This window comes from Leopardus geoffroyi, chromosome D3, assembly GCF_018350155.1.
Source record: "Leopardus geoffroyi isolate Oge1 chromosome D3, O.geoffroyi_Oge1_pat1.0, whole genome shotgun sequence".
NCBI lineage: Eukaryota > Metazoa > Chordata > Mammalia > Carnivora > Felidae > Leopardus > Leopardus geoffroyi.
This window is the reverse complement of record NC_059339.1, coordinates 92,124,262-92,152,129: the sequence shown is the minus strand read 5'-3', so window position 1 is coordinate 92,152,129 and position 27,868 is coordinate 92,124,262. Positions and strand designations below refer to the sequence as shown.

Sequence of the window (27,868 nt, the reverse complement as noted above, 5' to 3'; positions counted from 1 at the left end):
AGTGGGGGAGGGGCAGAGAGAGAGGGAGACACAGAATCTGAAGCAGGCTCCGGGTCTGAACTGTGAGCACTGAGCCCAATGCAGGGCTCGAACTCACAAACCACGCAATCAGGACCTGAGCTGAAGTCAGGTGCTCAACCGACTGAGCTCCCCGGGTGCCCCGGCACTAAATGATACTCTTAAGTAATATTCAATCTTAAAGGTCAAAATTAGGATGACAGATTTCGGTAAGAGATTATCCTCTTCTCAACCAGCTTACTAAACTCACCGTTAACACATGCGCCGTCTCTGCGGAACTTGCTGGATTCTGTGGTCCACCCATATGCATCTTGCTGATATGAGTGTTCAAGCTACCCAAACTTTTAAATACACAACTACATTCTGTACAATTATAGGTAGGACCATTCTTGACCTTAAGGAACAAAAAAGGAAAAAATGCTTTTTACAATTAACAATTAGATAAAAATGTTTAAATTATAGCCAATCTAATTTACCGTTCTATTGAAAATGACAGAAACAGCCTAACCATTTAACATTACCTCCTCATTCAAATTAGACAGCTCTAAAATCAATGACCCAATTCTTTAATCAATAATGCCAATCTGAGATTAATTGAAATTTCAGTCTTTTCTATAAATCAGGACACGTTTAGAAGTAAGAAGTGTTCAGTTGTTATAGTTTGGTAAAAATATCTGACTTACACTCTCAATTCTTAAATGGCTAAGCACAATGTTCAATTAGAAAGGCTACACAGTTGGGGCCCCTGGGTGGCCCAGTCAGTTAAGCATCCGACTTAGGCTCAGGTCGTGATCTCACGGTCCGTGAGCCGAGCCCCGCATCGGGCTCTGTGCTGACAGCTGAGAGCCCGGAGCCTGTTTCAGATTCTGTGTCTCCCTCTCTCTCTGACCCTCCCCAGTTCATGCTCTGTCTCTGTCTCAAAAATAAATAAACGTTAAGAAAAAAAAAAAAAAAAAGAAAGGCTACACAGTTAGATATAAACATCACCCTAACTGAGCCTGTAGGGAGCTCATACACACACGTGAGGACAGATGGTCACCCAGTGTGTACATTTTTCATCACCAATTCCAATATTCCACATCAGCAACTACTTTCTACCACTGTGATGTAGCCAGAAGTGGGCACCAGAGATAAGGAGTGATGTGGAGGGCTTTTCCAAACTCAGGACCTCTGGTGAGCACCTCACAGGGCGGCTCGGGGTCCCAGCAAGGTCTCTCTGGGCACTACACAAGTGAACGGTCATCCCGAAACCTCATCTGGGCAGAAGCAGCTCTGGGAGAATGCCGCATGCAGGCCACATTTATTCTTCTGCGACCTACAGGAAGCCTCACCTCACGTTGTTACCACCTCACTAGTATTTACATGTTCTTCCTCATGTTTCTGGGTCTGAGATAATAAGCTTTGGTTTTTAAAAGTAACTCACTGCATACGGAAGTCTGAATCTGTTTATAAACTACGTGAAGGGTGTAGGGTTTTTTTATTTTAGTGATACTTAAGACTTCATTCCAAGGAAAATAAAAAGAGACACATTTGATTTTAATATGAGTTTTCATTCTGAGGCGCCTGGGTGGCTCAGTCCGTTGGGTGTCCAACTTCGGCTCAGGTCATGATCTCACGGTCCGTGAGTTCGAGCCCTACATCAGGCTCTGTGCTGACAGCCCGGAGCCTGGAGCCTGCTTCAGATTCTGTGTCTCCTTCTCTCTCTGCCCCTCCCCCATTCAAGTTCTATCTCTGTCTCTCTCAAAAATAAACATTTAAAAAAAACAAAAAATTAAAAAAATACATGAGTTTTAATTCTGCAAAAGTTACACAAAATAAACAGATCCTGGATAAAAGTATTTGTGTCACTTAAACATTTATTTATAGTCTACAATTAGACTATAAAAACACCAAATCACGATAGTCAGTAAGAACAAATGTTAACCTGCTTAAGAGATATACTTCCAGAAGCTTTGCAAGTCGGTAAGATCTACAAGACAATAAAAAATTGTCAACATCAGTTTCACTGAAAGAGTTAACACGGAGGGAAATTAACAGACCAGAGGTCTGTCTGACAAAAAATGCGAATGAGGCCACATGTAAGTTTAGCAATAATAATAATAATAGGAAAAATACTTTTTTCCTCAATTTGTTTCTTATCTTTCAATTTCTTACACTTCAGAGTGTCCACGTTTCAAGTTTGCTAAAGGGATGACACAGGTTAACAATCACAACTAGCAAAGGTATGATGATATTCAAACATTTATTCATCAGAGCTATGACAGTGCAAGGCCACAAAGGGATAATATTTTATGTTTCTTCCATATCGGCCTAAAAGGTTTCCATCTACAGGTATCTGTTTCTTGTTTAAAACAAAGTCTGCTCTGCACCAACCCTAAATCTAGAAAAGAATGTCTCAGGCTCACCCATTGGCTCAAGAGCCGCGCAGCACAGCCCCGTGAAAACCACACCCACCCACGTGCGACGTTTACCTCCGAGTGAACTCTCTGCACGTGTGACTGCAGATTCCCTTTCTGAGAAAAGGCGGCAGGACAGAAGGCACAGGCGTGGGGTTTTTCACCTGTGTGCTTGATCATGTGCGTCTGCAACGCCCCCTTCTGGTTGAAAGCCTTCCCGCATTCACTGCATTTAAACGGCCTTTCACCTAGGGAGGGAGAAAAATGATCAAAATATAATTCCATAGTGTGGGAGCCCCGGATGAGCTAAGAGAGAAATACGTTCCGCCAAACTCAAGACCCAAAACCTATGTGTCCAGACAGAACGCCGCCCCATAACTGTAGACTCATATATCTAACGACCTAGTCAACATGAAGACCACGGGCACACGACAAAGGATGAAAAACCAAGATTATCCTCCAGGTCTAGCTAGCTCTAGAGCACTCGTTCTTTCCTCTAAACCACCTCATAAATCACCCAAAAGTGAACGTACTTCATACCTGTGTGTATCCTAATATGCCGAGTTAACTGACTTGGCTTTTGAAACGTCTTTCCACAGTGTGGGCACGAGTACGTGAATCCACTCCTGTCGATGTTCCGATTGTAAGACCTTGTACTTGACACCCTAGTGTAACACAGGGGGGAAACACTCATGAAGTCATCTCCTTTGTGTTACAATTTCAAAACTCAAATGCTACCGGAAAGTGTGGCTGACTGGTGGTCAGAACACACAGCAGTGAGAAATCACAGAGGAGTGTGTGTATGCACGCACACACACACACACACACACACACACAGGTGCACACATACATGCAGTTGTTTTGTGTGTTCATTACCATAAAATTCATTTTTTGCTACATAATGAAACGATAAACTTCCTTTTGTCTTGTTTTCTTGGGGGCGGGGGGTGCGGAGGTCAGAACGTCCCTTGTGGACAAAGCTTTACCGTGACGGTCAAAGGTAAACAGCTCTACGCTGCCAAGTGTCCCTCCATCCCCCGGTCTCCCGCTGTCAGTACCATCGAGACGGGGCGCCAGGGTGGTTCGCTCATGATCTGGGACAGGCATGCCTACCTGGAAGGGCTTCCCACTACCCTGGGGATAAAATCCTCAGCCCAGGATGGCCTCAGCGCCACAAACTCTCCTCCACAGTGGGCTCCCAGACACCAGGCTCCCTTCTGCTCTCAAACGCAGAAAACTCACCGCTGCTGAGTTGTGGTAACTGCTCTCCCCTTGGCTGCAGGTCCCTGCCCTGGACCCAAAGGGCCCTCCTCATTGCAAGGACCCCTCCTCACAGCGGCTCCCAACCCACCGCCCTTCTCCGCTCACTCGCTCGCTGCCTGCCTCCCTGCCTCCCGAGGAGTAGACGAGCAGTCCTCACGGAGTGTGAGGACGAGGCTGTCTGTCTGTCCGGTGTGTCCCTCGGCCCCAGCAGACTCAGAAGCCAGCGTGGCCGAGTGCAAGCCCACCACCCAGTCACCCTTAATCATCTCTCTAAAACCCTCGCAGACACATCAAAACCGCCTGCGCTAAAACCTCATCAGAATAAAAATCTAGTGTGATGGGGCACACGCAGCACGGCTCAAACGGTGACGTCCTCGCTGGGCTCTGCATCATCAACAACGGGCAAGATGGAGGGAGCGGGAAGGGGAAGAGAGCTCTGACCCCACATGGGGTGCAGGCCCCACATCCAAACCACAGCGCCCGAGAGGATACACGAGCCCTGCCGAGTCCGCGGTGCACACACTTTATTTACCGCTGCGGACACTCTGGTCGTGGCTGTAGTTGTTATTTAAGAGTCTGCATATTGCCTAAGCTTTGGGGCTGGAACGGTGGCGAGCCAAAGTGACAAGGGTAGGTAACAAGAAAACGGACGCTGGCTCTCAGGGTGTGGCGGAGAACTCGGCTCCGCGAGTGTGACACGTAAGCATTGACACCAGGCCCCGGGAGCACAGGCCGGGAAGAGCCCGTCTTCATTGCATCAAGAAAGTGAAATTGCAACAAGAATACACAATCAGGAATAAATCGAACAGGAAACTTTGAAAGAGGTGTTAAGTTTTACTGGAAGCAAATGCACACAGGTATTTAAGCACACTCATGCTGCCAGCATTATGAGCTCTGAAAGCAGATGATGAGGGTTTGATTCCTTGACACTGGAAACTTCGGCGCTGTACAACTGTGGGAAAGTAACCTGGTCCTGGAGTCTCGGGTTTCTCATCCGCAAGGCAACCCGGTCTTACAGGGGTGCTCGTAATGATTAAGCTTTATTTATGTGTTTTTATACACACGCTAAGCGCAGTGTTCAGAACATAAATGTTCTAAACAGACGGTATAAATAAAGCGATTCATGAAAAAGGGTGCCCATCTGAACCCTGTTACTTACCTGTAAAAACGTATTGCCAGGATTTGTTCTACAACTTTTAATACTCTATACTAGCGAAAAATCTCTACCCATACAGCCTGCTGCCTATTTAAAATTTTTGCTCTAATCCGAAGCAGGCTCCAGGCCCCGAGCTGTCAGCACACAGCCCGACGTGGGGCTTGAACCCACGAACTGTGAGATCATGTCAGCCGAAGTCAGACGCTCAACCGACCGACCCCCGCAGGCGCCCCGGCTCATACCTAATTTTATAATGAGTCTTCATGTGCTCCTTCAGCTGTGATGACGTCTCGAACTCCTTCCTACAGGCCTTACAGGTGTGCACGCGGCTCCCGGCCAGCTCCTGGCGGTGCTCCTCCATGTGGATGGCCAGCTGGCTCTGCAGGGTGAACTCATCCCCACACTCTGAACAGATGAGGTTCTGCAACAGCAAAGACCATTCGTGAGCAGAGCAAGCGTTTCAAAACCATCACTTCTTACAAGAACTGGTGTTGGGAACAGTCAATACACAGATTACACTTTCCTCTGGAACAAGCGCGATTTCGCCTCAAGAAATACATCATTATGTCCAAATGTGAGTATATAAAAATAATCTTTATTGGGAGTAAAAGATAGAAACATAGGGAAAGGGATGAGAGAACACTGCCATTTTGGGGCAAAGTGAACGGCTTCCAATTGGCTGTTGTGACTGGCATCTTGTCCTTCTGTGCTGTGGACACATTAGAGAGGCAGAACGACTTCACCTCCACAGAAGGGTCAGGACACAATTTAAGATTATAGTTTAATAGACTACCTTAAAACAAAACAGCTGGCAAATTTTTAAATGGAAACATTTCTCATTGTTGCAATTTGTTTACAGGGAGTCTATCACAGAAAAGTCTGGGGCTCTGTCCAGACCTGGCTTGCTCCGTACGTGAAACAGGTATGGTCTGAACAGTGCCGTGAGGACATATAAAATACACACGGGATTTCAAAGACTTACTGCAAAAAGCAAAGAACATAAGACAGGTCAGTAACGTTTAATATGTGAATAATATTTTGGATATATTTTCAATACAAAATAAACCAAAATAAAATTTCTTTTTTTTTTTTTTCTTTTGTAGTAGGACTACTTACTATACATTTTAAATCAGTCATATGTCAATTAGGTAACAATGGTCCAGATGTTCTGGAGTTGGGTTGGTTCACATGAAGCCTGCCAGTTACGAGCCACGTGCATTTGGGTGTTAACCACTGTGTGTGTGAAACACGGATGTCAGTAACACCCGCCCTCACCAGTACTCTAAAGACACCGCATAGAGCGCGGCACAGAGGAAGAACTCAGCATGACACATATCAGGAGGGGCTACTGACTGAGCACGAGGTTTGATTAGCTTACCCGTTCAGAGTTCCTAATATAATTTTTTAAATGATCCGCAAAATAAACTGTCCCAGCAAGGGGGAAAAAGTGAGTGTAACCCGTCGATGAGCATAAACTATTGCCTCCAAATAACAAAACATATAACCATTTCCTTCAACAGACTTTCTTCCATTTACTATACACAATGGCCCTGTGGATGTGCGTAAACCCTATTAAAATGAGCTGGTTCACTGACACTGAGAGCATCCTTAGCAGGAAAAGACAGGAATGAATGGAATATATTGGGCAACCCCATAATGATTTCAACTCAAAGAACTTTAAGTTAGTATTCTTTTATAATAATTTAAGGAAATAATGAACTACCGAATCGTTAGCATCTTGTCGATAATAAGAAAACTCCCAGAAACTGTCAAAAAGAAAAAATACACCTAATTTGCTGCATCTCTTAGAAAACGCTCCTCAATTTGTATGGCAAAATATTCACGTTCACTAAGGACTCCCCCGGGCCTCCCATCTTGTCACTGTGAAATAAAACTTGACCCCAGCACCCTGCCCCGTCCTCACCTTATTCTTTTATTGCTCTGGCTCAGACCCATCCTCTTTTGACTTACCTTTTTACCAAATGATCAGAGTAGTATATTTTAGGAGAGCTCAACGTCTGTCAGTTCTCTGAGTGAAAACTCTGGTTATGCAGTTTGCTCATTTGGTAAAAGCAAGGGCAAGAACCACCCCCCGGGCCAAAGCAAGAGGCCACGTGATGGAGAGCGTCATCATGGTCTCTGCTTCATGCCGGGAAAGCCCAAGGAGCCAGGACACGCCTTCCGCCCTCCCACCAGCTGGCGACACTTGCAGAAGCCTGACAAGGAGCCTGTCCTTGAGCCACGGAGGACAGCTAAGGGTCTTCTCACTGTGCCGCATTCTCCATAGTCAGAGCTAACGGCAATCTTTGAGGCTAGAAGTGACGACTGCTTCCTCCCCTAGAACAGACCCTCTGCGTAGCTTCCCTCACTGACAAGTGGCAAGCAGAAATCGTCAAGGGAAATGCATGGCATTCTAATCAGCCTCCACCTTGCTGAAGACGGAATTTTTACAAGTCAGGGTATAAAATATGATAATACTAACTGCCTTGAGACCACTCCCCCTGTAACACCTGTCCTTCCGTCTCCCCAGCCCTGGGGCCACCGAATGATCTTTGCTTACCGCCCCATCTCTCAGTCGCGCGCTCACACCCTCCAGGCTCCAGCATCTAAGGCTGCTCTCTGCCCCTGGCCTTCTCAGGTGCCTCTGGGATTTCTATTCCACAGCTGAGCCCTTCAACTGCGTTCTCTATTTCAATCACTGCATTTTCCGCTCGATCATTTCCCTTTGGCTCTTCTATTTTTTTCATTTATTTCAAAACCATTCGTAAAGCAATTTTAGGATGGCTGCTTTAAAATTCCTTCCAAATAATTCCAACAGCCAGGTCATTTCAGTGTTGGTATTTGCTGTCTTTCCTCGTTAGAGTTGGAACTATCGAGGCTCTTGGTCTGCTCAATGACTTTCAACTGTATCCTGGACACTTTGGGTATTATGCTGTAGACTCTAGATCTCCGCTTATCTTTCAGCAGGCAGTCACTCTGCTTAGATGCAGCACAGGACCAGGTCAGGGGTAGAGGCTCACCTCGCAGGGCCCCGCTGACCCCACAGGTGGAAAGCCCAGGGCAAACTAGTCCTTCCTGCGCCAACTGGTTCAATGTCGCTGCGGCCAGGTGCGGTGAGGCTCAAAGGACACTATCTGGGCAGAGAGTCAGACCACTGCCTGCACCTGCCAGACAGAGTATGGGAGGTCAGGTCCCAGCCCGGCTCCACGGGCACCATCAGGTGGGGGGACCTGGGTGCCGCCTCCTACCAGGGGAGGGCTGCGGCATCAGCTCCTACATATTCCCAGGCGGTCACGGGATCAGAGGGCCATCTCTTCCTGAGCACAGGGACGAGGCGTGGCGAAAGACCACTGGCAGCCTTGCCGAGCGGGTTTTCAGTTGGTATTTGGCCGGAGCAGAGTGGGCATCCATCGTCAGAAAGACTTCCCACGGTGGCCACTCTTGCCAGTTTTGGCTACGGGGAAGCAGCTTTCATCTACGGTGTTGGCAGGGGCATCAGGCTCCTCCAGCAACCCACCCAGGGGGAGGGGAGGAAAGAAAGAAGCCGAGGCCTGCCCTCCAGCTGCCTGCCCTCCTCCCACCTCCCCGGGCCCTCTCCACCCGCCGGTTCCGCCTCGTCCAGGCTGAGGCATCTCAGCCGAGAGGGAGCCTGGGACGAAGGGCTTCTCCGTGTTAGCTGGATTCTTACGGCCTATTTCTGCAGGTGACTGACTACAGGACTTCTGCCTGGAGTCACATTCATACACCATATTCTTCTACAATCACCCAGAAATACGAACATACTGCACCGAGAAAGGCAGCCAAAACCGTATTACTTTCACATATGTGGGAAAGACGGAGAACTGCGGCCCAATACCTAGACTTTCCTTCCACAGTAACAGATTTCCTACCCGACCAAATACTCCACCTCCCAATCCTGCTCACCCGCCACCAGCCTGCGTGAGGACCGTGCCTCTCGGGAGAAGCCCTCTTCGTCCTCCTCATCGAACCACGCGACAGGGTTACCTCAAAGAAAGAGGAGGGCGGAGGGGGTCCTGGACAGCCTAGGGGGCAGCGTGGCCCTGCCAGCTCTGAGCTGCACGGGGCCAGACAGGTGAGCGACGGATACAGAACGTGGATGGAGCCTGATACAAGCATTTAAGACAAGAACGAGCTCCCTCCTTTTCACGTAAGGCCAACACGTTTTTCACACCTCAAGTAAGCACAGCAAAGCCCTTTTTCTTGTGCCCCTGGAAAGCCCCCCAGACACGAATTCCTGCCCGGCGTGGGGTTACTAAGTCAGGTCACCGAGTATCTGCCTCCAGCTTCCGGAAGCCTTCTTGGCACACACAGGGCACCCACGCGTCCCTGCACGTGCCACAGACCTCTCTTCCCCGATGGTGCCCGCCCTTCCCCTCCCGCCATCCTTCACGATCCGAGACCGGCTGCTATACTCAAAGACAGGAGCCAGATCGCAGGGGCAGCAGCAAGAGAAACGTGGAGTCCCCTCATCTCAGGAAGACACGTCTCTCAGAAGACTTTCTAGAAAAACTAACAGAGTCGGAAAGTACGGAACATTGACGTTCTCATCGCCATAACAGTAAAAGGCAAAGACGCTGAGGGTCAGGTGGGACCAGCTGCCTGCAGGCGGGGCCTCGTCTTGCAACCTAACAACAACTGACACGAGGGAAGTTAAACCGTAGACCGTGATCAGAGGGAAGGACGGTGAGCTCCACTGGGAGGAACCACCTGGGAAGGGATACGGACGAAGCGTGTGCAAGAGAAAATACGACCAACGGACGACTCCGAAAGTTACGTACGAGGAACTAAGAACTCCTGCCAGCGAGAGGCGACTGTCAGGGTCCAAGCCGACTGCAAAAGGCCACTCCGAAGAAGCACTACAGGGGAGCACGGGGAGTGTGGCCATCGGGGAGCCGCGGTGGCCGCGAGGGGCCAGAGCGGGTGCCCCGGGGAAGGCGCCCCGGCCCGCTTCGCCCCCCCCCCGAGTGATCCTGCGGGAGGAGCCACACACACCCCAGCCCAGACGCTTTCTGCCCACAAAACACAGGCTCCAGAAGCACTAACCAGGCTGCACACAGCCATTCGCTCGCACCCAACACACACTGGCCCGTTCTCAGCAACGAGCCACGCGTCACCTGCACCACCGCCCCGCTCGCGTCTCTGATCAGGCTCTGCTCTTATGGCCCGCTCTGTGTCCAACTGCCTTGGCTCTTGGCCTCATGAAGACAGAGCAGTGCTCCCACCTCACTGAGAAGAATGAGGCTAGCCAGCCACAGGCCCAAGCTGTGGACGGGGCACTGGGTGCCCCAGGGCAAAGTCACGACGGGACCGGGGACAGCGGGCATTGTCAAGGGCTGTGCGATGCTCACTGCTGTCCGGTCCCAGACACACGAGCGGCTCCAGACACTGAGCTCCACTGTCATCAGACCTTTGCGAAGCTGGCTTTCGGTACCTGCTGTGGTTAGAAGCAGGGACTGAGTGACAATCAGTGTGGAATGGGAAATCCCAGGGTTCAAAAAGCTGTGCAGCACCTAATCCGTGCACGGAAATCTTTCACATAACTCAGTAAGACCAATACTCACTATGCTGTTTGGATCTAAGTACTTGAAAGAAAAGAAAAAAGAAGAACAGACAAGGAAAGAGAAGGAAAGAAAAGAGAAGAGAAGGAAAGAGAAGAGAAGAGAAGAGAAGAGAAGAGAAGAGAAGAGAAGAAAAGGGGAAAGGAAAAAGGAAAGGAAAGGAAAGGAAAGGAAAGGAAAGGAAAGGAAAGGAAAGGAAAGGAAAGGAAAGGAAAGGAAAGGAAAGGAAAGGAAAAAGAAAAGAAAAAAGACGGGAGGGGAGGGGAGGGAAATAAGGAACTCTTAGGTTTTGGCCTCCGAAGAAACTTCCTGAGACACGTTGGGAAGTGTGCCCAGTGCGGCAGAAGTCGCCGGGTGTCCACCCCAAACCCGCGCCCTCCCTCCCCGTGAGCCCTCCCACAGGGGGTCATCCCTTGCTCTGCTAGGTGCCGCCTCTGAGGATGAGTCCCTACAGCAGTGTTCAATTCTGGAGCGCGGCCACTGTTCTGTGACGATGAGGGAAATGGTCTTTGCTTTCAGGAGATGACACACTCAAGTATTCAGACGTGCAACAGCAGTGGGACGATGCGGTGGGGCCGGGGGGACAGAGGTGTGCCTGGCGATCCAGGTAAAGGACTCACTGTTCTCAGGTGCTCACTGGACCCGTCTCAAGTGTGAACTTTTTCAGAATAAAAAATCAGGGGATATGCTACCACTGACTACACACCATGACGACACACAGGATCAGAAGCTGGTTTTATCGGAGACGCTCCCCCCATATGCTAGTGAAAACAAAACGTCTTATCACCCAATTACTATTTCTAGACGAGGCTGTGCAGCTAAAACCTTACAGAGAAACTGGCAGAATGGCAAGGTACAAAGGCTAACATACAAAATCGCTTTCCTACAGACGAACGACAAACACATACAGAAAAAAACCCTAAACGATGCTAATAAAAATCCTAAAATACTTAAGAGTGTAAATAATACACTGAATAAAACATTACTGAGATGTTTTGACAACAAAGATTCAATATTGTAAACACATTCAATTTTCAGCCGTAACAATCTAAAAATGTAACTCAAACAAAATAAAAATACCAACCGATTTCTAAGTAGGCAAAATTCTAAAGTTCACATTAGTAACAAACCAGAAAAGGAAAACAGGAAATATACGAACATTTGCTTATGGTCACAGAGGACCACGGCAAAGACAATGGTGGAGGACGAGGAGGTGGTGACCCCCACGAAGCCGCGAGAGGACTGGGCAGAGGGAGACGGCAGTTCTGATGCCACTCTCTGTGTCATCGCGACTTCTACTAGTAGGCTACCTTGAGATATTCGAAACCGAACGCCCCCTCGCCCCTCAATCCCTACTCTGCTGTGGGCTGTGTGGTCACACTCACTGAACCCAAAGCCGGGGCGGGTGCTTAATCAGATGGAAAGGGGCGGACGTGAAACAGAAGTGGACTGGACGCCAGAGCCCGGCGCTGACTTCCCCAGACGGACGAGGCGTCCTGGGCTCGCGGACAGCGGTCGCAGCAGGTGGCTGTGGAACTATTCCAGGGACAATGCAGGGCAGAGGGAGGGGAGGGGCGTGCCGACTGCAGAGGACGGACACGCGGGCCGAGCCGGGGGGCAAGCGCAAGGCCCACAGGAGGACCGGAACCGAGGGATCGGTGTGAGCGTCCGCGAGGTGCAACGGGTGCGGGTGCCGCGCCGCACGTGCACCTGCACCGCGAGACGCAGCGGGGCCTTGCAAAGTAATTTCAGACGTGGGAAGGAGTTCGTGGCAAGTCCCAGGGACCAGATCTGGAACTGAACGCGCTGCTCACTGCAGCCTTGTATCTACGAAAAGCTGAAGGCCACCTAGAAGAGGGACGGTGGCCTGCCGACTTCCGCACGTGCGTCTGCAGGTGACACCGTGTGGTGGTTGAAGAGAATGAGACGGCCCAGATGAACACAGGCGGAATGACACCGAGGCTGCACAGCTGAAGACAACAGGAGCAGGACGGACGGCGCGCACCGACCGGGCTGCAGAGACCTGCACACGCCCGGAATGCCAGGCAAGCAGACAGACACCGCTTCCAGGACGCCTCGACACCTTGCTCTCACCCTCCCCACTCGGATTTCTTACCACGTGCGTGTCGAAATTAGTCCAGAGTATTTTAATACACAGTTCAACACACACGTTTTCTGCTTTTCAAAAAACACAAAAACAGGGGCGCCTGGGTGGCGCAGTCGGTTAAGCGTCCGACTTCAGCCAGGTCACGATCTCGCGGTCCGTCAGTTCGAGCCCCGCGTCGGGCTCTGGGCTGATGGCTCAGAGCCTGGAGCCTGTTTCCGATTCTGTGTCTCCCTCTCTCTCTGCCCCTCCCCCGTTCATGCTCTGTCTCTCTCTGTCCCAAAAATAAATAAACGTTGATATAAAAAAACAAACAAACAAACAAACAAACACAAAAACAAAACCAGAAACAACGAGCGAGACAAGGCACGCCTACACCGAGCGGGAGAACGTATAAAGCAGCTCGGGCTTCCCACAACATAACGTGGCATTCTATAAAGACCTGAAAAAGTATTATCAATTCAGCAAATCCAACTGTAGGCATCTATCCTAATGAAATAATTAAAGATGCATAGAAAGACGTATTATTTATAATATTAAAAAAGTATAGGGGCATCCGGGTGGTTCAGTCAGTTATGAGCCCGACTTCAGCTCAGGTCATGATCTCATGGTTTGTGAGCCCACGTCGGGCTCTGTGCTGACAGCTCGGAGCCTGGAGCCTGCTTCGGATTCTGTGTCTCCCTCTCTCTCTCTGCCCTACCCCGCTCATGATCTATCTCTCTCTGTCTCTCAAAAAATGAATAAACATTAAAAAACAATTTTAAACTATTCTTATATATATATATAAACTATTATGGAAAGCACATATAGCAAAAAAAAAAGTCTGAAAGATTATACATGCATTCTCTCTAAATGTTGTGATTACTGGTTCTTTTAATAACGTTACTCTTCTTAATCTTTAGTTTTCAGCTTTTTTCCAAAGTAAATACATATTACCTATACAGTAAGTTTCAAAAAGATAAAAACACATTATTTTGTATTAAAAAGCAAAGACATATAAAAAGAAGAGACAAACCTATGTAGAAAGTATGAACTCAATTTTTAGGATGCAAATTTTCCGCATGCGACTTCAATCATGTATTTGTTTTTCTGTCTCAGGAGGAAAATATACCAAACAGTTATCTGTAACCATCCTTGGAGAGTAGAATTAAAACTTTTATTTTCCCCTTTTTACTTTTTTGCATGTTCCTAATTTTACACAATAAGCAGAGATATGGGGGGGGGGGGTTAATATTTTCAAAGTAGCAGCCATTTACACACTGCAGACACAAGTGCCCCCGCTCCCCTCACCAGCGACAGAGAGCCTGGGTTTCCCTCATCAGCACTGCAGCCCCGTCGGCCCTCAAGTGCTCCCAATACCACACTTGTGGTCCTCACAGAGTCCCTGACTGTGGTGTTTAACCTGCTTTGGGTCATCATGAACTTCTCTTCCCCAAATTCCCACACCTCAGGGGGTTCAGACGCCAAAAGCAAGGAGACACTACCATCTTTAGAGACAGAATATTTACTTCTGGCCACTGCAGAATCCTACAAAAGTTCATTTCTGATAAAAAAAAAAAAAAAAGGGGGGGGTGCTGGGTAGGGGAAATATACCAAACATTGAAGGGTCTCTGCCCTAAGGTACTGACATAGCCGAAAAAGAAAACGTTTTGTCAGTCAACTAGAGATTCAGCCAAGGCACATTTAGTGATAATTATCTCCTTGAAATCTATACGCAAGGCTTTTTTACACTAGCTTCCACCTAAAATCCCCCTAAAGATTAGATGCATTTTAAAAATCCATGAACAAAGTATAGGCCAAAATAATTACCTCTTCCTTTTCATGCAGCATAATATGCGCTTTGAGACTAGCCACTCTGGAGAACTTCTTGTTACACACAGGACAGGTAGGGTCTTCCCCATTGTGGGTGCATTTATGAAGTGTCAGGTTGAATTCAACATTAAATGTTTGGGGGCACTGGTCACATCGATGTGGCTATTTGGAGAGAAAAGTCAAGAAGCCACTGAAACACAATCTTTCCATAATAAATGTCATTCAAATATCAACAAGTACCACGATCTACAACCTTCCTAAGGAATTTCTGAAGTCTCTTCTGGACCTGAAGTCAATAAATCCAAAATGGACACAGCAAAGCTCCTGGCAAAATTCCTCAGAAGATTATAAGGATGACAACACGTGTATGTAGAAAATATCTTGAATAAGAAATGCTGCATATAAATGCATCAGGATATAGTCTCTACGAAAATAAACGTGGGGCACCTAGGTGGCTCAGTCGGTCGAGCATCCGACTTAGCGCAATTCGTGGGTTCAAGCCCCACGCTGGGCTCTGTGCTGACAGCTCAGAGCCCGGAGCCTGTTTCAGGTTCTGTCTCTCTGTCTCTGCCCCTCCCTCACTTGTGCTCCTTCCTGCTCTCTTGCTCTCTGTCAAAAATAAATAAACATTTAAAAAAATATATGTATGGGCGCCTGGGTGGCTCAGCTGGTTAAGCGTCTGACTTCAGCTCAGGTCATGATCTCGCAGTTTGTGGGTTCGAGCCCCGAGTAGGGCTCTGTGCTGACAGCTCAGAGCCTGGAGCCTGCTTCGGATTCTGTGTCTCCCTCCCTCTCTGCCCCTCCCCCACTTGGGCGTTCTCGTGTTCTCTCTCTCTCTCTCTCTCTCTCTCAAATAAATAAATAAACAAACATTAAAAAAAAAAGAAAAGAAAGGGGAGAAATTTCAACTCACTGGGTTGGATTTTTCTGTTCTTTTCTGATCAACTCTACTGCTCTGAACAATATCACATCAAGTAAAACAAGTAATCAACGTTTTTAGGTTTTCAGAGAGTTGCTTCTCACAGTCTAAAATTTCCCCCAAATGAAAAGTATTCTGCCACTTACTTGTAGAAAGATCAAGTAATCGCTGGCATTTCTGAAGTATCAAGACCCTGAAGAGTCAGTATTTTCAGATTTTCCGCTTGGGAGGGTAGTCCCAGTCGGGACCAGCACGAACGTTATTATACTCGGTCATATGTTATCTCTAATATTCGCACTGCAGACAAAGCCAGAGGGAGTCACCTCTTGTTCTCCAGAGGAGACTTCCCTGGTCATCTGAACTCGAATGGCTCACCGGCTTACGTTCTCCTCATCCAGAGGAAAGTCAACAACCACTTTTTAATGGTGGTCCTAACTGCCACTTCCTATCTATCGGGCAGATCATTCCATTAAGACACTAATACTCTTAACCTAGCCCACAAGGGGCCCTGAAAAGAAGGATTCAAATCTCTATTTAAGACAGTGTTAGTCCCTGCTGAAATTCGATCTAAAGTATCTGGAATCTCTTATAAAATGCAAGACACCTTAAGGATAACGCTCCCTGCTGGAGAAAAACCCATCAAGATACACCAATGTTGTGTTCAGGCATACAGAAACCGAACTACTGAAAGTCCCGTTTCGAGATTATTTCTTTTGTCCGCTGACAGAGAACTTCAACACCTAGATTCCCTAGGCGAACCCCCCCTTCGTCTCATTAACCAATATAATGGCTAGGAAACGACTACAACTTAACACAAAACGTCAAAGATTTATTGACGTAAGATAAAACGCTCCACGACCGAGGAACCTAACTTACAAGGAAAAGTTTTATTTGACGTGGTGATTTTCACAATACCTCCAGTTTCAACGCTCACATTTCTGACACCCCTCTTGAGAATACATACCTTGTCATTTCGCTCGTGATCCCTCATGTGGCGTTGAAACTGGGACTCTTTTGGAAAAGATAGCAGACAGATTTCACACTTATGGAAGTTTGCAACTTGATAGGCATAATTAGTGTTCTCCGCATTCAATGTTAAAACTCCATCTATAAAATTGCATAAGTATAGACAATAAATACCAGTTGTTATTCTCATCACATAAATAAAACTAAGTTATTTGGTTATTATTTAGAAACCAAATGACGCCAGAGATTTACGAGAGAATTTAGAAGAAATTAATGGTATCTTAAATGTTTTAAGGGGACACGTTCTTAAGTTAGATATGAGAAACGCTGGGACGCCTGAGGCACAGCACGAAAGAATTCTAAGTCCCCGTGGTAGGGTTTTTAGAAACCTGAAGCTAAACTCCTGAGCTTGATATCCACACAAAGACACACGAAAGCCAAGTCTCTTAGCCTTGCCTTTGGGCTTAACATGGTTTCAAAGTCACCTGAAATCAGAGAGAGGCATTTCACCTCTAAGCCACTTTCAGGATTCACCAATAACCCCCACTGTTCCTCTTCCATCACGCAGCAAACAAAACTCAGGTGGAGACAGAAAAGCTAACTGGAGCACTCAATCCACCTCTGAAAACTGCCGCAGCGCAAGATAAGTCAAAGAGGAGAAAACTCGTCCCCCGATGGTTACCGGTCAGACGGACAGAGGCCGGCAGTGCTCCCTCCGGATGAGCCCTGGGCCTCACGATACGCTTCTCGACACCACTCAGGTCAACAGCTACAAACATAAGAGTATTTTCTAATAAAAATATGCAATAATCACAAAAATTCGTCAAGAATTTCAGGAAATAAAGATGTCCAAAACTGCTACAACTCTTTAAATAAACGCCAAGTCTTACTATATTTTAGACACAAATGCATAATACATGTTAATGATACAAGAGCTAGAAATAACAGCACGTACGACTCTTTGTATCAAATCTGACTCAAAAATGTTAAAATTTAGAAATCTGGAAGTAAAGTAGGGTTGATTTTAAGACTCTAGTGTTAAAGTAAGCTCCAGAAAGTGTTCTATTTCTCAAACGTCCACGTGGTAAACATGGGCATTCCACATTTTCAAAAGACCTTTAAATGCCTCCCTTGAGAAAAGAAGCCACAGTTCCAAGTTTGGCCAAAAGTCCTTCTCCTAAGGTGCAAGTGCCCTGAAGGAGAAGTGTGGCCACGGATGGGGGGCAGGGCAGAGGCCAGGCCACGGAGGAGGTGGGGTGGCCGGGCACAGAGAGTGGGTGGCACCTTCAAGAATTCCTCCGGTGGACCCCGGGTAAAGCCGATTCGTTTCTAGAAACACTGGCATAGTTCCATAGACCACAACTTCATCCAGAAACAAACGGGTCTACTACAGAAAAGATGCACATAGCTTTTATTCTATTTATCTTCAACTATATCCACATTCTGTTCACAGACGTGCATTCAAAATTTCTACAGTAAATTAGTAACAAATGTTTTAGGACTCCCCAGGTCCCCGCAAAAATGGTTGCTGGGACATCAATTGATATATTATTCCCTTTGGAAAAGTTTGTACTACGAAAAGAAACAGTTTGGGAGGTTGAGAATGTTCAAGTAAAATATCTGTTGAAAATTGTGTTTTAAGAACTCAGTAGCAACTGCTTCCACCGAATGGCTGAATACAGAGGTGACAGAGCTCCTCAATAAACACAAAACTAAAAGGCTACTTCAGGATGTAGAATGAAACGATGTTCATAGCGTCTATGCTGAAACTGCTTAATGACAGCCCAAAATGAGAAAGGATGTAATTATGTAATTACCTGCAACTTACAGATAAAACCCAAGAGATAAGAGACTATACACTCAAACCTGAAAATCACATTGTTTTGCTTATGAATTAAGACTTTTCCAGGGAAGATTTTTATCTTAAGAAGCAAGACCTCCCTCCTTAACGAAGCTCAAAACATACTAAAACCATGTTTTCAGTACGTCCCTTCCACCAGCGATAATACACTATTAATTTGGTTCAAACACCAACTTAAAACGATAATTCAAATCAAAGCGTAACTACAAGGGAAAAACATGTCTTAGTTTCCACAGCGAGCATAATTTTAAAATCCACAGCTTCTCTCGACTTTCGCTCTGCTTTGGGGGCACAGGCTTTGCACGCGTCATTTCTCTGCACTGAGAAAGTACGAAGTCTTCCTCCCAGGGCGAGGTGGGCTCTATCATGCACACTGTTCTTTCCGGACAGCGTCCCGGGCCTTACAAAGAACTCTTTCGCCTATCACCTCTTCAAGTTCATTCAAATGTCCAATTTCCGGTCCACAGAGTACGTGTTGTTCAGAAAGAAGCCTATGAAACAAATGTATCCTTAGGACGAGCTTAGGAGGTCCACAAACCCTGTGAAACCCACACGTCCACGCACTTCCCATTGTGCTGGGGGAGAGGTAGCATGTCCGCAGCCACAGAGGCCACCAGATTGTTTAAGGGGCCACGGATCTAAGTAAGGTGTGATCACACGAATGGTCCGCCCTCCTGGGGACAGCTGCATTGTTAAGAAGCGGCCTGAGGAACATCACGTGACACTCGGGCAGCACACGTTCCTGATGCTGTCCAAATCAGGTCGGTGTCCTCTGTACCCGACTTCACACACGCAGAGTAAGCACAGAGCCACCTGCATCCAGCAGGGCCCAAATCTAAGAGTTCACCCAGGCCAGGATTTTTCAAGTACGCCTTTCTGCCCGTCCCTGCCCCCAGAGGCAGGGGATGATCACTCCGAGATCAGTGTACCCAGTCACCTAACACACACAGGCACCAACACATTCTCTTCAACTGTCCGCCCTTCCTGACTCCAAGGACACAAATTCACCACCAAATTTAAACAAACACTGACTGTACAAAGATCAGAAATTGAGCAGGGGCATCTGGGTGGCTCAGTCAGTTAAGAGTCAGACTCTTGAACTCAGCTCAGGTGAAGATCTCAGGGTCTGTGAGATCGAGCCCTGTGTCGGGCTCTACGCGGAGGTGGAGCCTGCTTGAGATCCTCTCCCCCCCCCCCTCCGAAAAATAAATAAACTTAAAAAAAATTGTTTGAGCAGCTTTTCCTCGAAAAAAATGTGAACGCTAGTTTCAGAATCATTTAACTCCACACAGAGATTCTCAAGAGTATATAATAACTGACCAGCCCCAAAACAATAAAGCCTCAGAGTCGCTCAGATGAAATGAGACAGATAACGCCTCCTGGCACTACGAGGACAAGCCTGCCAATGACTGAGGGGCACAGCCACCTCTAATGCTGTCCTTCCGCTCCACGGCCCTCCACGGCCCTCCACAACCACACTGTTCCACAGCTTTATGCAGGCCTGCTCTGTAAGGACCTGGCACGGGACGAGCTCTCTTACGAATTGGTCCTCTTCCCAGACCGGGCATGGCAGCTCAGCCCAGTCAGCTAAATCTTAATGGCAAAGGTCTGTTCCTTATCTCCAATCTAAACAGCTAAGTTGATCTCTTTTTTTTTTTTTTTTTAACATTTTTTAATGTTTATTTATTTTTGAGACACACACACACAGAGGGGCAGAGAGGAAGGCACAGAATCCGAAGCAGGCTCCGGGCTGTCAGCTGTCAGCACAGAGCCCAACGTGGGGCTCAAACCCACAAGCCACAAGATCATGACCCGAGCTGAAGTTGGACGCTTAACCAACTCAGCCACCCAGGCCCCCCCTCTCTTTTTTTTTTTTTTCAAAGATCTTATTTTTAAGTAATCCCTACACCCAATGTGGGCCTCGAACTCACAACCCAGAGATCAAGAGCTCCGTGCTCCTCTGCCTGAGCCAGTCCGGTGCCCCTCTAAATTGATGTCTTCTACAAAATGCCTGTCTGTGACATGAGAGTTCCACAAAATCTATTACATTTATAGCATTCCACTGACCTACCTCAAATCTGCATCTCCTGACTGAAATTCTCAAGCACCGTGCATTGATGACCTCGGCTATCCATAAATCCTGCTGAGGCATTCTCAGTATTAAATATCGGATATCAGTATCGATAATTATTATTAATCAATATAATTATAATTATATATTACATAGTGTGCATACTAATTATATAATTATAATTACATAATCAATATTAAAGTGAGATACACCAGTTTCAGTTTCTAGGCTGAACTAACCCCTAAACTTTGTATTCTCTCTTCATGTTTTTGAATAAAAACCTTCCAAAATATCACTGACCTATCTTCTGCGATAGGCCCATCTTCCAACACCCCGCCCTGTCCCCAGGAACCCAGCTCTCTACCCACGTGACCTCTGCCCCCTGACCCCAGCTGCCTTCTGAGGCCGCCCCGCGGGCCCCGGGGAGTCTGACGGCCACCACCCTGCTTCATGCGGGGCCACTTCCCTACCATTCTCTCCTTTCTCTTACTGCTTCCTATTTGCTCCTGTTCTCGGATTCCTGCTGCTCCCCCCACACGGGCCAGCATTCGGGCAGGAGCGGTTCAGGGGCAAGCATGGGGGGGTCTGGGCCCGTGAGCCTTTCTAGGTCATCACGGTGTCTCCGAAGCCTCGCTCGAAGCCTGGCACGTCCTGAGCGCCCAGCGAGTATCTGCTAAGTAGTCGGAGATAAGATGAAAGTTATGACTCTTTCGGTCTCTCCCCAGTTGTCTGAAGCTCCCAAGACCAACATATCCAATCTCCACTTTCAGCCTGACTCACGCCTCAAAATGACCTAAGTTACGCTCAGTACTTCTCCAGCTTGTTGCGTACCCACCAACCATTCTGACTTTGCGCACGTGTTCTCTAGCCACGTGGTTGTTCCAGGAGCCATTATCTTCTCCCTAGAATCTTCCAGAAAACCCAGTGCTCCGGTCAACAGCTCCAGCCACAAGCACCCGCTTTCCTCTCAGAAGGAACAAGCATCTGTCAACTCAGGAGTGCCCGCACCGAGAGAGGCGAGTACTGTCAGGGAAGATTCTGGCACTGTTTGAATCTGACCTCTATCATCTATTCAAATGTATCTACTATTAAGTAAATATTCATTTGGAAATGAAGGGAATCCTCAAAATGTAGTCGATGAAAAAAGCAGTACGTTGGCGGTACTATTACTGCTTTAATAAAGGGACGATGGGGCAGAGATTTACCGTGCGTTTGCTTGTATGAGCACACGATATCCTTGAGAAACTACAGAAAAAAATAACAGCATCGGTGACCTGTAAAAATGGCAACTACGTGAGTGGGACGAGGGCTGGGAAAGGGACTTCCATTTTTTTAAATTCCAAACCATTAGAATGTATTACCTGTTCAAAAAGAATTAAAAAGGAAGAGAGAAAATTTACTCTGGGGGAAAGGTGAGTTATACAGTCCATACCTTTGCTGCATAACTAAGGAAACAAAGGCCCCAGAGAAATTTAGCTACTTGGTCAAAAGCACACAATAAGCCAGGGCAGAAGTGGGAGTGATTTTCAAGTCCTAGAATCAGTCTTCCCTGCCTCTTAAGGTCCTGATTTCTGAGACAAGACCCCAATTTCAACATTATGCCTACTGTAAAAACAGCAGATGAACTGGGATTCTATCGACAGTACTTTATGTCAGTTATCAGCCCAAGACTGCTTGTGTTCTTTCCGTATAAAATAGATTCAACGGACTGTCACGCCAAAGCACTGGTCAAAACCATGAGGAGTTTTGGGGTGCCTGGGTGGCTCAGTCGGTTGGGTGTCCGACTTCAGCTTAGGTCATGATCTCATGGCTGGTGGGTTCGAGCCCCATGTCAGGCTCTGTGCTGACAGCTTGGAGCCTGGAGTCTGCTTCAGATTCTGTGTCTCCCTCTCTCTCTGCTCCTCCCCCACTCATGCTCTGTCTCTCTCTCTCTCTCAAAAATAAACAAACATTAAAAAAAAAAAAAAAAAAAAAAAAAACAACCAAGAGGAGTTTCAATGAGAATCAGAGTCAGAAACACTGGCACTGGTTTCATGATACATGATATGAAACATATCTGTGGCACAGAGTTAAAGATAAATACTTGGTCAGAAACTCATTACATGATCCCCAGCAGGGTCAGGCCGCTCATATTCCCACGGTAAAGTTCACCTTTACCCAGGAGCACTTTCAATGCCCGTCAGTAGGTACCTGTGTGAAGGTCCCCTTTCATGACTCAGATTACATTTTCTCTGCTTTTAAAAGGAGTATCAAATCCTCTTTCAAATATTTGCTTTTATTACCTGTAAATTTTGATTTCTAAAGAAAGACTTTAAACTCAGATGGCTGTATATTTAGACACCACACGTTATCCAAATTTAACGAAACTACAGTGCGTTAAAATTACAACAAAATAAAGCCTCCAGGATCTAAAGCCCCACCAGCTAGCTAAAACACATCTAGGCCCAAGGTCTAAAAGTAACAGGGCCTTTTTGAGACTGATCTGAGAGTGTACTGCTGAGAATAACCTCCTTAGACGATGCACAAAACTAATTTTCCATATGTGACAGAATCACTTCTTATTGATGTATTCGCTGCCAACGCTGTTTCTCATCTCTGCGAATGTACAGTTCATGTCAGCACTGCGACAACAATCAGGTAGAGCTGAATGAAGACTGCCACAGAAAACTGTGCGTGGCCCCATCCGAGAGCCTGTCCCGATTTCCAATGACGTATGTATGTGTAGGACATGCTATTTTTAACGTACCTATCTTTCAAAACGGGTATCTATAGCTTAAAGTTTGGGTCGTTGGTCACAGATTAGAGAGATGGTGATGAAAACAGGCCTAGCAGTCATGAGACTTCTGAGTGTCCGTCCTGCCAAGTGGTCAGTAAGGTCTCCGCAAACCAGATAATCCGTCGCTTGGCTCAATTCTTCCTCCAAAGATGAGGCTGGTTTCCTTACAGGGAATTTACGGGGTGGTTGTGGAAATCCAAGTTATAATAAATAGGAAACAAAAAATACTTCTCCAGAAAAGCAAAATGCACATCTACTAGTAAGGCCAGAATTAAAAAGACAGACGAAAACAAGGATTGATGAAATACGAAGCAAACTGGAAATCGCATGTACCGTGAAAAGAGTTAAAATCACTACAATCCTTCAAAAACCATCTGGCAGCATTGACCAAAGCTGAACGCACATAAACCCTGAACCCAGCAATTCAGCTCCCAGGTATAGCCCCACAGAAACCTGCACATACGTGGACCAAAAACATGTTTAGGGGCACGTGGGTGGCTCAGTCGGTTGAGCATCTAACTGATTTCAGCTCAGGTCACTATCTCATGGTCCTGAGATCGAGCCCCGCACTGGGCTCCACTCTGGGTGTGGAGTCTGCTTAAAATTCTCTCTCTCCCTTTGCCCCTCTCCCACACGTGCTCTCCCTCTCTTAAAAAAAATCAAACCACATGTTTAAAAATGCTTACAGAAGCATTACTATGGCAGCCGGCAGCTAAAAACAATGCAAATGCCCTTAAATAGTAGACGAAGAATTGTCAATCTACAAGTGAGAAGTAGAACAATGAAGCATCTAGATGGAACACCTAAGGAAAGGTCTCCATGATCTTACGACTGTCAAAAATTTCCTACACAGGTCCCAAAAGTACTAAACGTGAAAGAACTGATGTTAGACAATATTAAGATTGGGAATTTCTTTCATGAGAAGATATCCTTAGAAGAGTGAAGGGCAAAGTAAAAGAACTCCTCCACGGTATATACAAAGAACTCCTATAAATCAATAATGAAAAGACACAGAACTCTTCACCAAAAATAGACAGATGTCAAGCAAGCATACAAAAAGATGGTTTACACTGTATCTCAGAAGGGAACTGCGAATTCAAACAATGACACACCACCGTACACCTAGGAGAAGGACTAAAGTCTAAACAAATCAATACCAGATGCTAACGAGGATGTGAAGCAACAGAAACTCCCATTCTCTGCTGGTGAGAATGCACAATGGCACAGCCACTTTGGAAGAGGGCGGTGATCTCTTGCAGAGCGAAACACAGTCTCCCCACACCATCCAGCACAGTGTTTACCCACACGAGCTGGAAACTTATGTCCGCACAAAAAAACCCGGCGCACAAACGTTTATAGCAAGTCGCAACTGCCCAAAACCGGAAGCAACCAAGATATCCTTCAAAATGTAAATAAACGGACTGTGGCACATCCAGACAATGGGATATTATTCAACAATGAAAAGAAATGAGCTGTCAAGCCATGAAGAGATGTGAGGGAATCTTAATTGCATATCGCTTAGTGAAAGAGGGCAGTCCGAAGCTCTGTATGGTATGATTCCCACTTGAGAGCAGGCAGAACCATGGAGACAGTGAACCCTAATGTAAACTAGGGACTTTACTACAAAACTGATCCATTGTTACAAATATAACACTATTACAAGATGAGAATAAGAGGGGAAATCCTGGGGGGGGGGGGGGGATTGGGGAGGGGGATGATAAGAAGTATAGAGGAACTAGGTACTCTCTGCTCAATTTAACATAAGCCTGAAACTGCTATAAAAAGCAAAGTCTATTAACTAAAAATACATAAATAAGATATCCAACCCAGTAGGAAAGTGGGAAAAGACTTAAACAGGAGCCTCACAAGAGAAAACAAACGGCTAATGAACATAAAGTCCTCATTAGCACCGAAGCGCAAGTTAGAAGTCAAGATTAACACTACACAGACCGGAATAGCTAAGATATGAAAAGGACAGCGCAGACGGGACTCTCGGACACTGCTGGTAGGAGATTAAACTAGCACAGTCACTAGACAACTGTTCGGCAGTGTCTGCTGGGACCCAGAAGCGCATACAAGTTCACAGCAGCACTGACCTGTAATAGCCCCAAAGTGGAAACCATCCAAGCACCCAGAGCAGAAAGGACAAACTGACAGTGTGTTACGCAATGGAATAATATACAACCATGTGAATGAACCTATCTCTGCCAAACAATAGCAGGGAGGGGCGCCTGGGTGGCTCAGTGAGTTGAACATCAAGACTCTTGATTTTGCCTCAGGTCCTGATCTCGGGTTTCATGAGCTCCAGCCCCCAGCAGGGCTCTGTGCTGACAGCGCAGAGCCCGCTGGGGATTCTCTCTCTCCCTCTCTGCCCCTCCCCCACTTGCTCTTTCTCCCAAAATAAATACATACAAGCATTAAAAAATAAAACCCATAAACGAGAACAGGGATGATCTCATAAAAGCAAACACTGAATGAATGAAGCCAGAAACAAAAGGGTACATACTGTGAATGCAACTTAGTTTGAAAGCAAGTCGAACTAACCTGAGGTATCAGAAGAGGACAGTGGGGCGGAGAGGGAGGTGGTAGTAACTGGGAGGAACAAAAGGAACTTTTAAGATACCACCGATGTTCTGCATACGCGTACGTGAAGTTCTTCACTTTAAAATCCGCACACTTCCTGTACAGATGTTCTGTTTGCCTAACATCATTACCAAAATACGATAATAAGGCTTTCAAAAACATACAGGTCTGGCTTCTCTTGAAAAATCACAAGCCACGGCGATAAGTGGGCGGAGCAGAGCAGGAGCCTGCCCCCGTGGACAGAACAGGACCCCCACACTTCTCTGAAACCCCCAGAAGCACTGGCACCTGTCACCTTCCCCTGCTCTGCTAGCCTCTGTGGCTGACTCCCGTATTCAGAATTCAGACCCCCGTTGGTGCTGCTTATTATGTTAAGTAAATTATTCTAATCCACTAAAGCAACAGTTTTCCGCTCTGCTGAGAGGAATTTGGGGGGACGGCACCCTAGAGGGCCATCTCGGAAACCCTCAGTCTCATGCCTTTCAACCTGCACAGCCCTGCCACACATCAATGGTTTTCAGCCTTGACCACACAGCAGAATCACCCGGGTTCCACCTCACCGGTTTGGAAGTAACTGGACTCAAGGCCCGGTCATCGGGATTTTTTAAATCTCCTCAGGTAATTTCATCAACGTTTTGCCAAGGGTGAAAACCACCCCTCGAGACCTTGCTGTATTATTTCACGTAAGAAAGTTCTAACACTAAAAGTAGTTTGAAAAACAGTTGGGCAAAGAGACACAGTCTTTGTATACAGAGAAAATATAAAGACCCTGATATATGATAACGATCATTTTAAAAAGCACTGAATTGATTTTATCTAATGAAGAATTATGGTGTAGTACAGTTTTCCCAGGCTGTATTTGTGTCAGAGACCAAGATTTTTTTTTAAATACATCCTTATAATGAAATATTTTTCCTTTATTGTGAAAAGACCAAGATTTTGAACTCATGGTAACTCACTACTTGTTTCCAGGATAGTAAAATCTTTAAATTTTGTGTTGCCTAATACACTTTCCTCAAAATACTAAAAACTCCAAGTTTCTGCCTACCTAAAAAGTTCAACTACAGAGAGTGAAGGGTACTCTTTTATGAAAAAATCTTTTCGGGGCGCCTGGGTGGCTCAGGTGGTTGGGCATCCGACTTCAGCTCAGGTCATGATCTCACAGTCCGTGAGTTCGAGCCCCACGTCGGGCTCTGTGCTGACAGCTCAGAGCCCGGAGCCTGCTTCGGATTCTGTGTCTTCCTCTCTCTCTGCCCCTCCCCTGCTCATGTTCTGTCTCTGTCTCAAAATAAATTAAGAAAATCTATATTTTCATCCTTGGACACCTGACATTGTCAGAAAGTTCTTATTCGAAGCAGAATCTGTCTCCCCTTAACTGTTACCGCCAGGAGTGCCTAGTTCCGCCCGCTGAAGCAGAGGATTCACCTCTAAGTCTGAGGGCACGGGACCTCCTGCCGTCTCGCACACAAAATCCTACTGCTGAGCCCTTCCCACTAGCCCAGTGCCCTTGGAGGGGACAGCAGCTTCCTGAACACACGCAATAAAATCTGAAGTGGCCTGAAGTGATCATCTGAGCAACAGAGGACTTGTGGATCCATTTGGCTCAAGCTCCGTCTCAGCTCTCAGCTCTGGAAATGAAGCGTCACAAATACTCCTCCGACAGAAAACAGAAAGCGAGCAGGAGGCCGACCACAGGTACAGCCCGGGAGAAGCAGCGTGTACCAGCGCACTGGAAAAAACGAACGGAGGCCAGACAAGGTCCCAAGATGTGGCTTCCATCAAGGTCACAACTGCTTAGCAAAACTAAAGTGTGAGGAGGAAGCACTCCTATCTCACCCAGCTTTACTCGCCCAGGAGAGTGCCAGGCGCCAAGCAAGGGCTCGACAAACACGCCCCTCAGCTGGGAGCCCGGGCTTACTCACCACGGGGTCCCCCTCCCCGGCAGCTGGCGTCCTGCAAGATCCCCGGCGGATGCCAGAAACCACAGAGGGCGTGGAACCCTGTACATCGGGTCTTTTCCTACGCTTACACACCTACCACAAAGTGGAGCATACGCTGCGCACAGTACGAGATCACCAAGAGCTAATAACCGAGTAGACACCCGTGACGACATTCTACAGAAGCCGTGTGCATGGGGTCGCCCTCTCTCTTACTGTGCTGCACCTGCCCTTCTGGTGACGACAAGATGATACAGTCCCCGCGTGACCAGATGAAGGGAGGTGAGTGACCTTAGGCCTGTGAGGCATTGGGACACAGCGTGGGGCCACCGTGACCTCCTGAGGACAAGCCGCAAAGAGGATCACGTGCTTCGGCCCGCGGGGCCCGAACAGGGAAACGGAAAGTGCGGAGAAGGGTGGACCACTG

The 27,868-nt window shown here is 47.0% G+C and overlaps 1 protein-coding gene across 11 annotated transcripts in view; it reads right to left on the bottom strand.

Moving 5' to 3' along the window:
* The window catches only part of ZNF236 (zinc finger protein 236), a 108,160-nt gene that overhangs the window by 76,461 nt on the left and 3,831 nt on the right, over window positions 1–27,868 (bottom strand). For 9 of the 11 annotated variants that reach the window (XR_006707516.1, XM_045457766.1, XM_045457767.1 and 6 more), the window contains 6 exons: window positions 16,212–16,354; window positions 14,326–14,490; window positions 5,076–5,254; window positions 2,955–3,079; window positions 2,490–2,662; window positions 269–412 (listed from right to left, as the gene is read on the bottom strand). Coding sequence is in view for 10 of the 11 variants with exons in the window: in XM_045457766.1 (XP_045313722.1) it covers window positions 269–412; window positions 2,490–2,662; window positions 2,955–3,079; window positions 5,076–5,254; window positions 14,326–14,490; window positions 16,212–16,354 (929 nt within the window). In the remaining variant the exon portion in view is untranslated. Of the gene's footprint in view, window positions 1–268; window positions 413–2,489; window positions 2,663–2,954; window positions 3,080–5,075; window positions 5,255–7,853; window positions 7,998–13,918; window positions 14,060–14,325; window positions 14,491–16,211; window positions 16,355–27,868 lie in introns of those variants that run through there. The other 2 variants (XM_045457773.1, XM_045457774.1) reach the window with 2 other exon arrangements.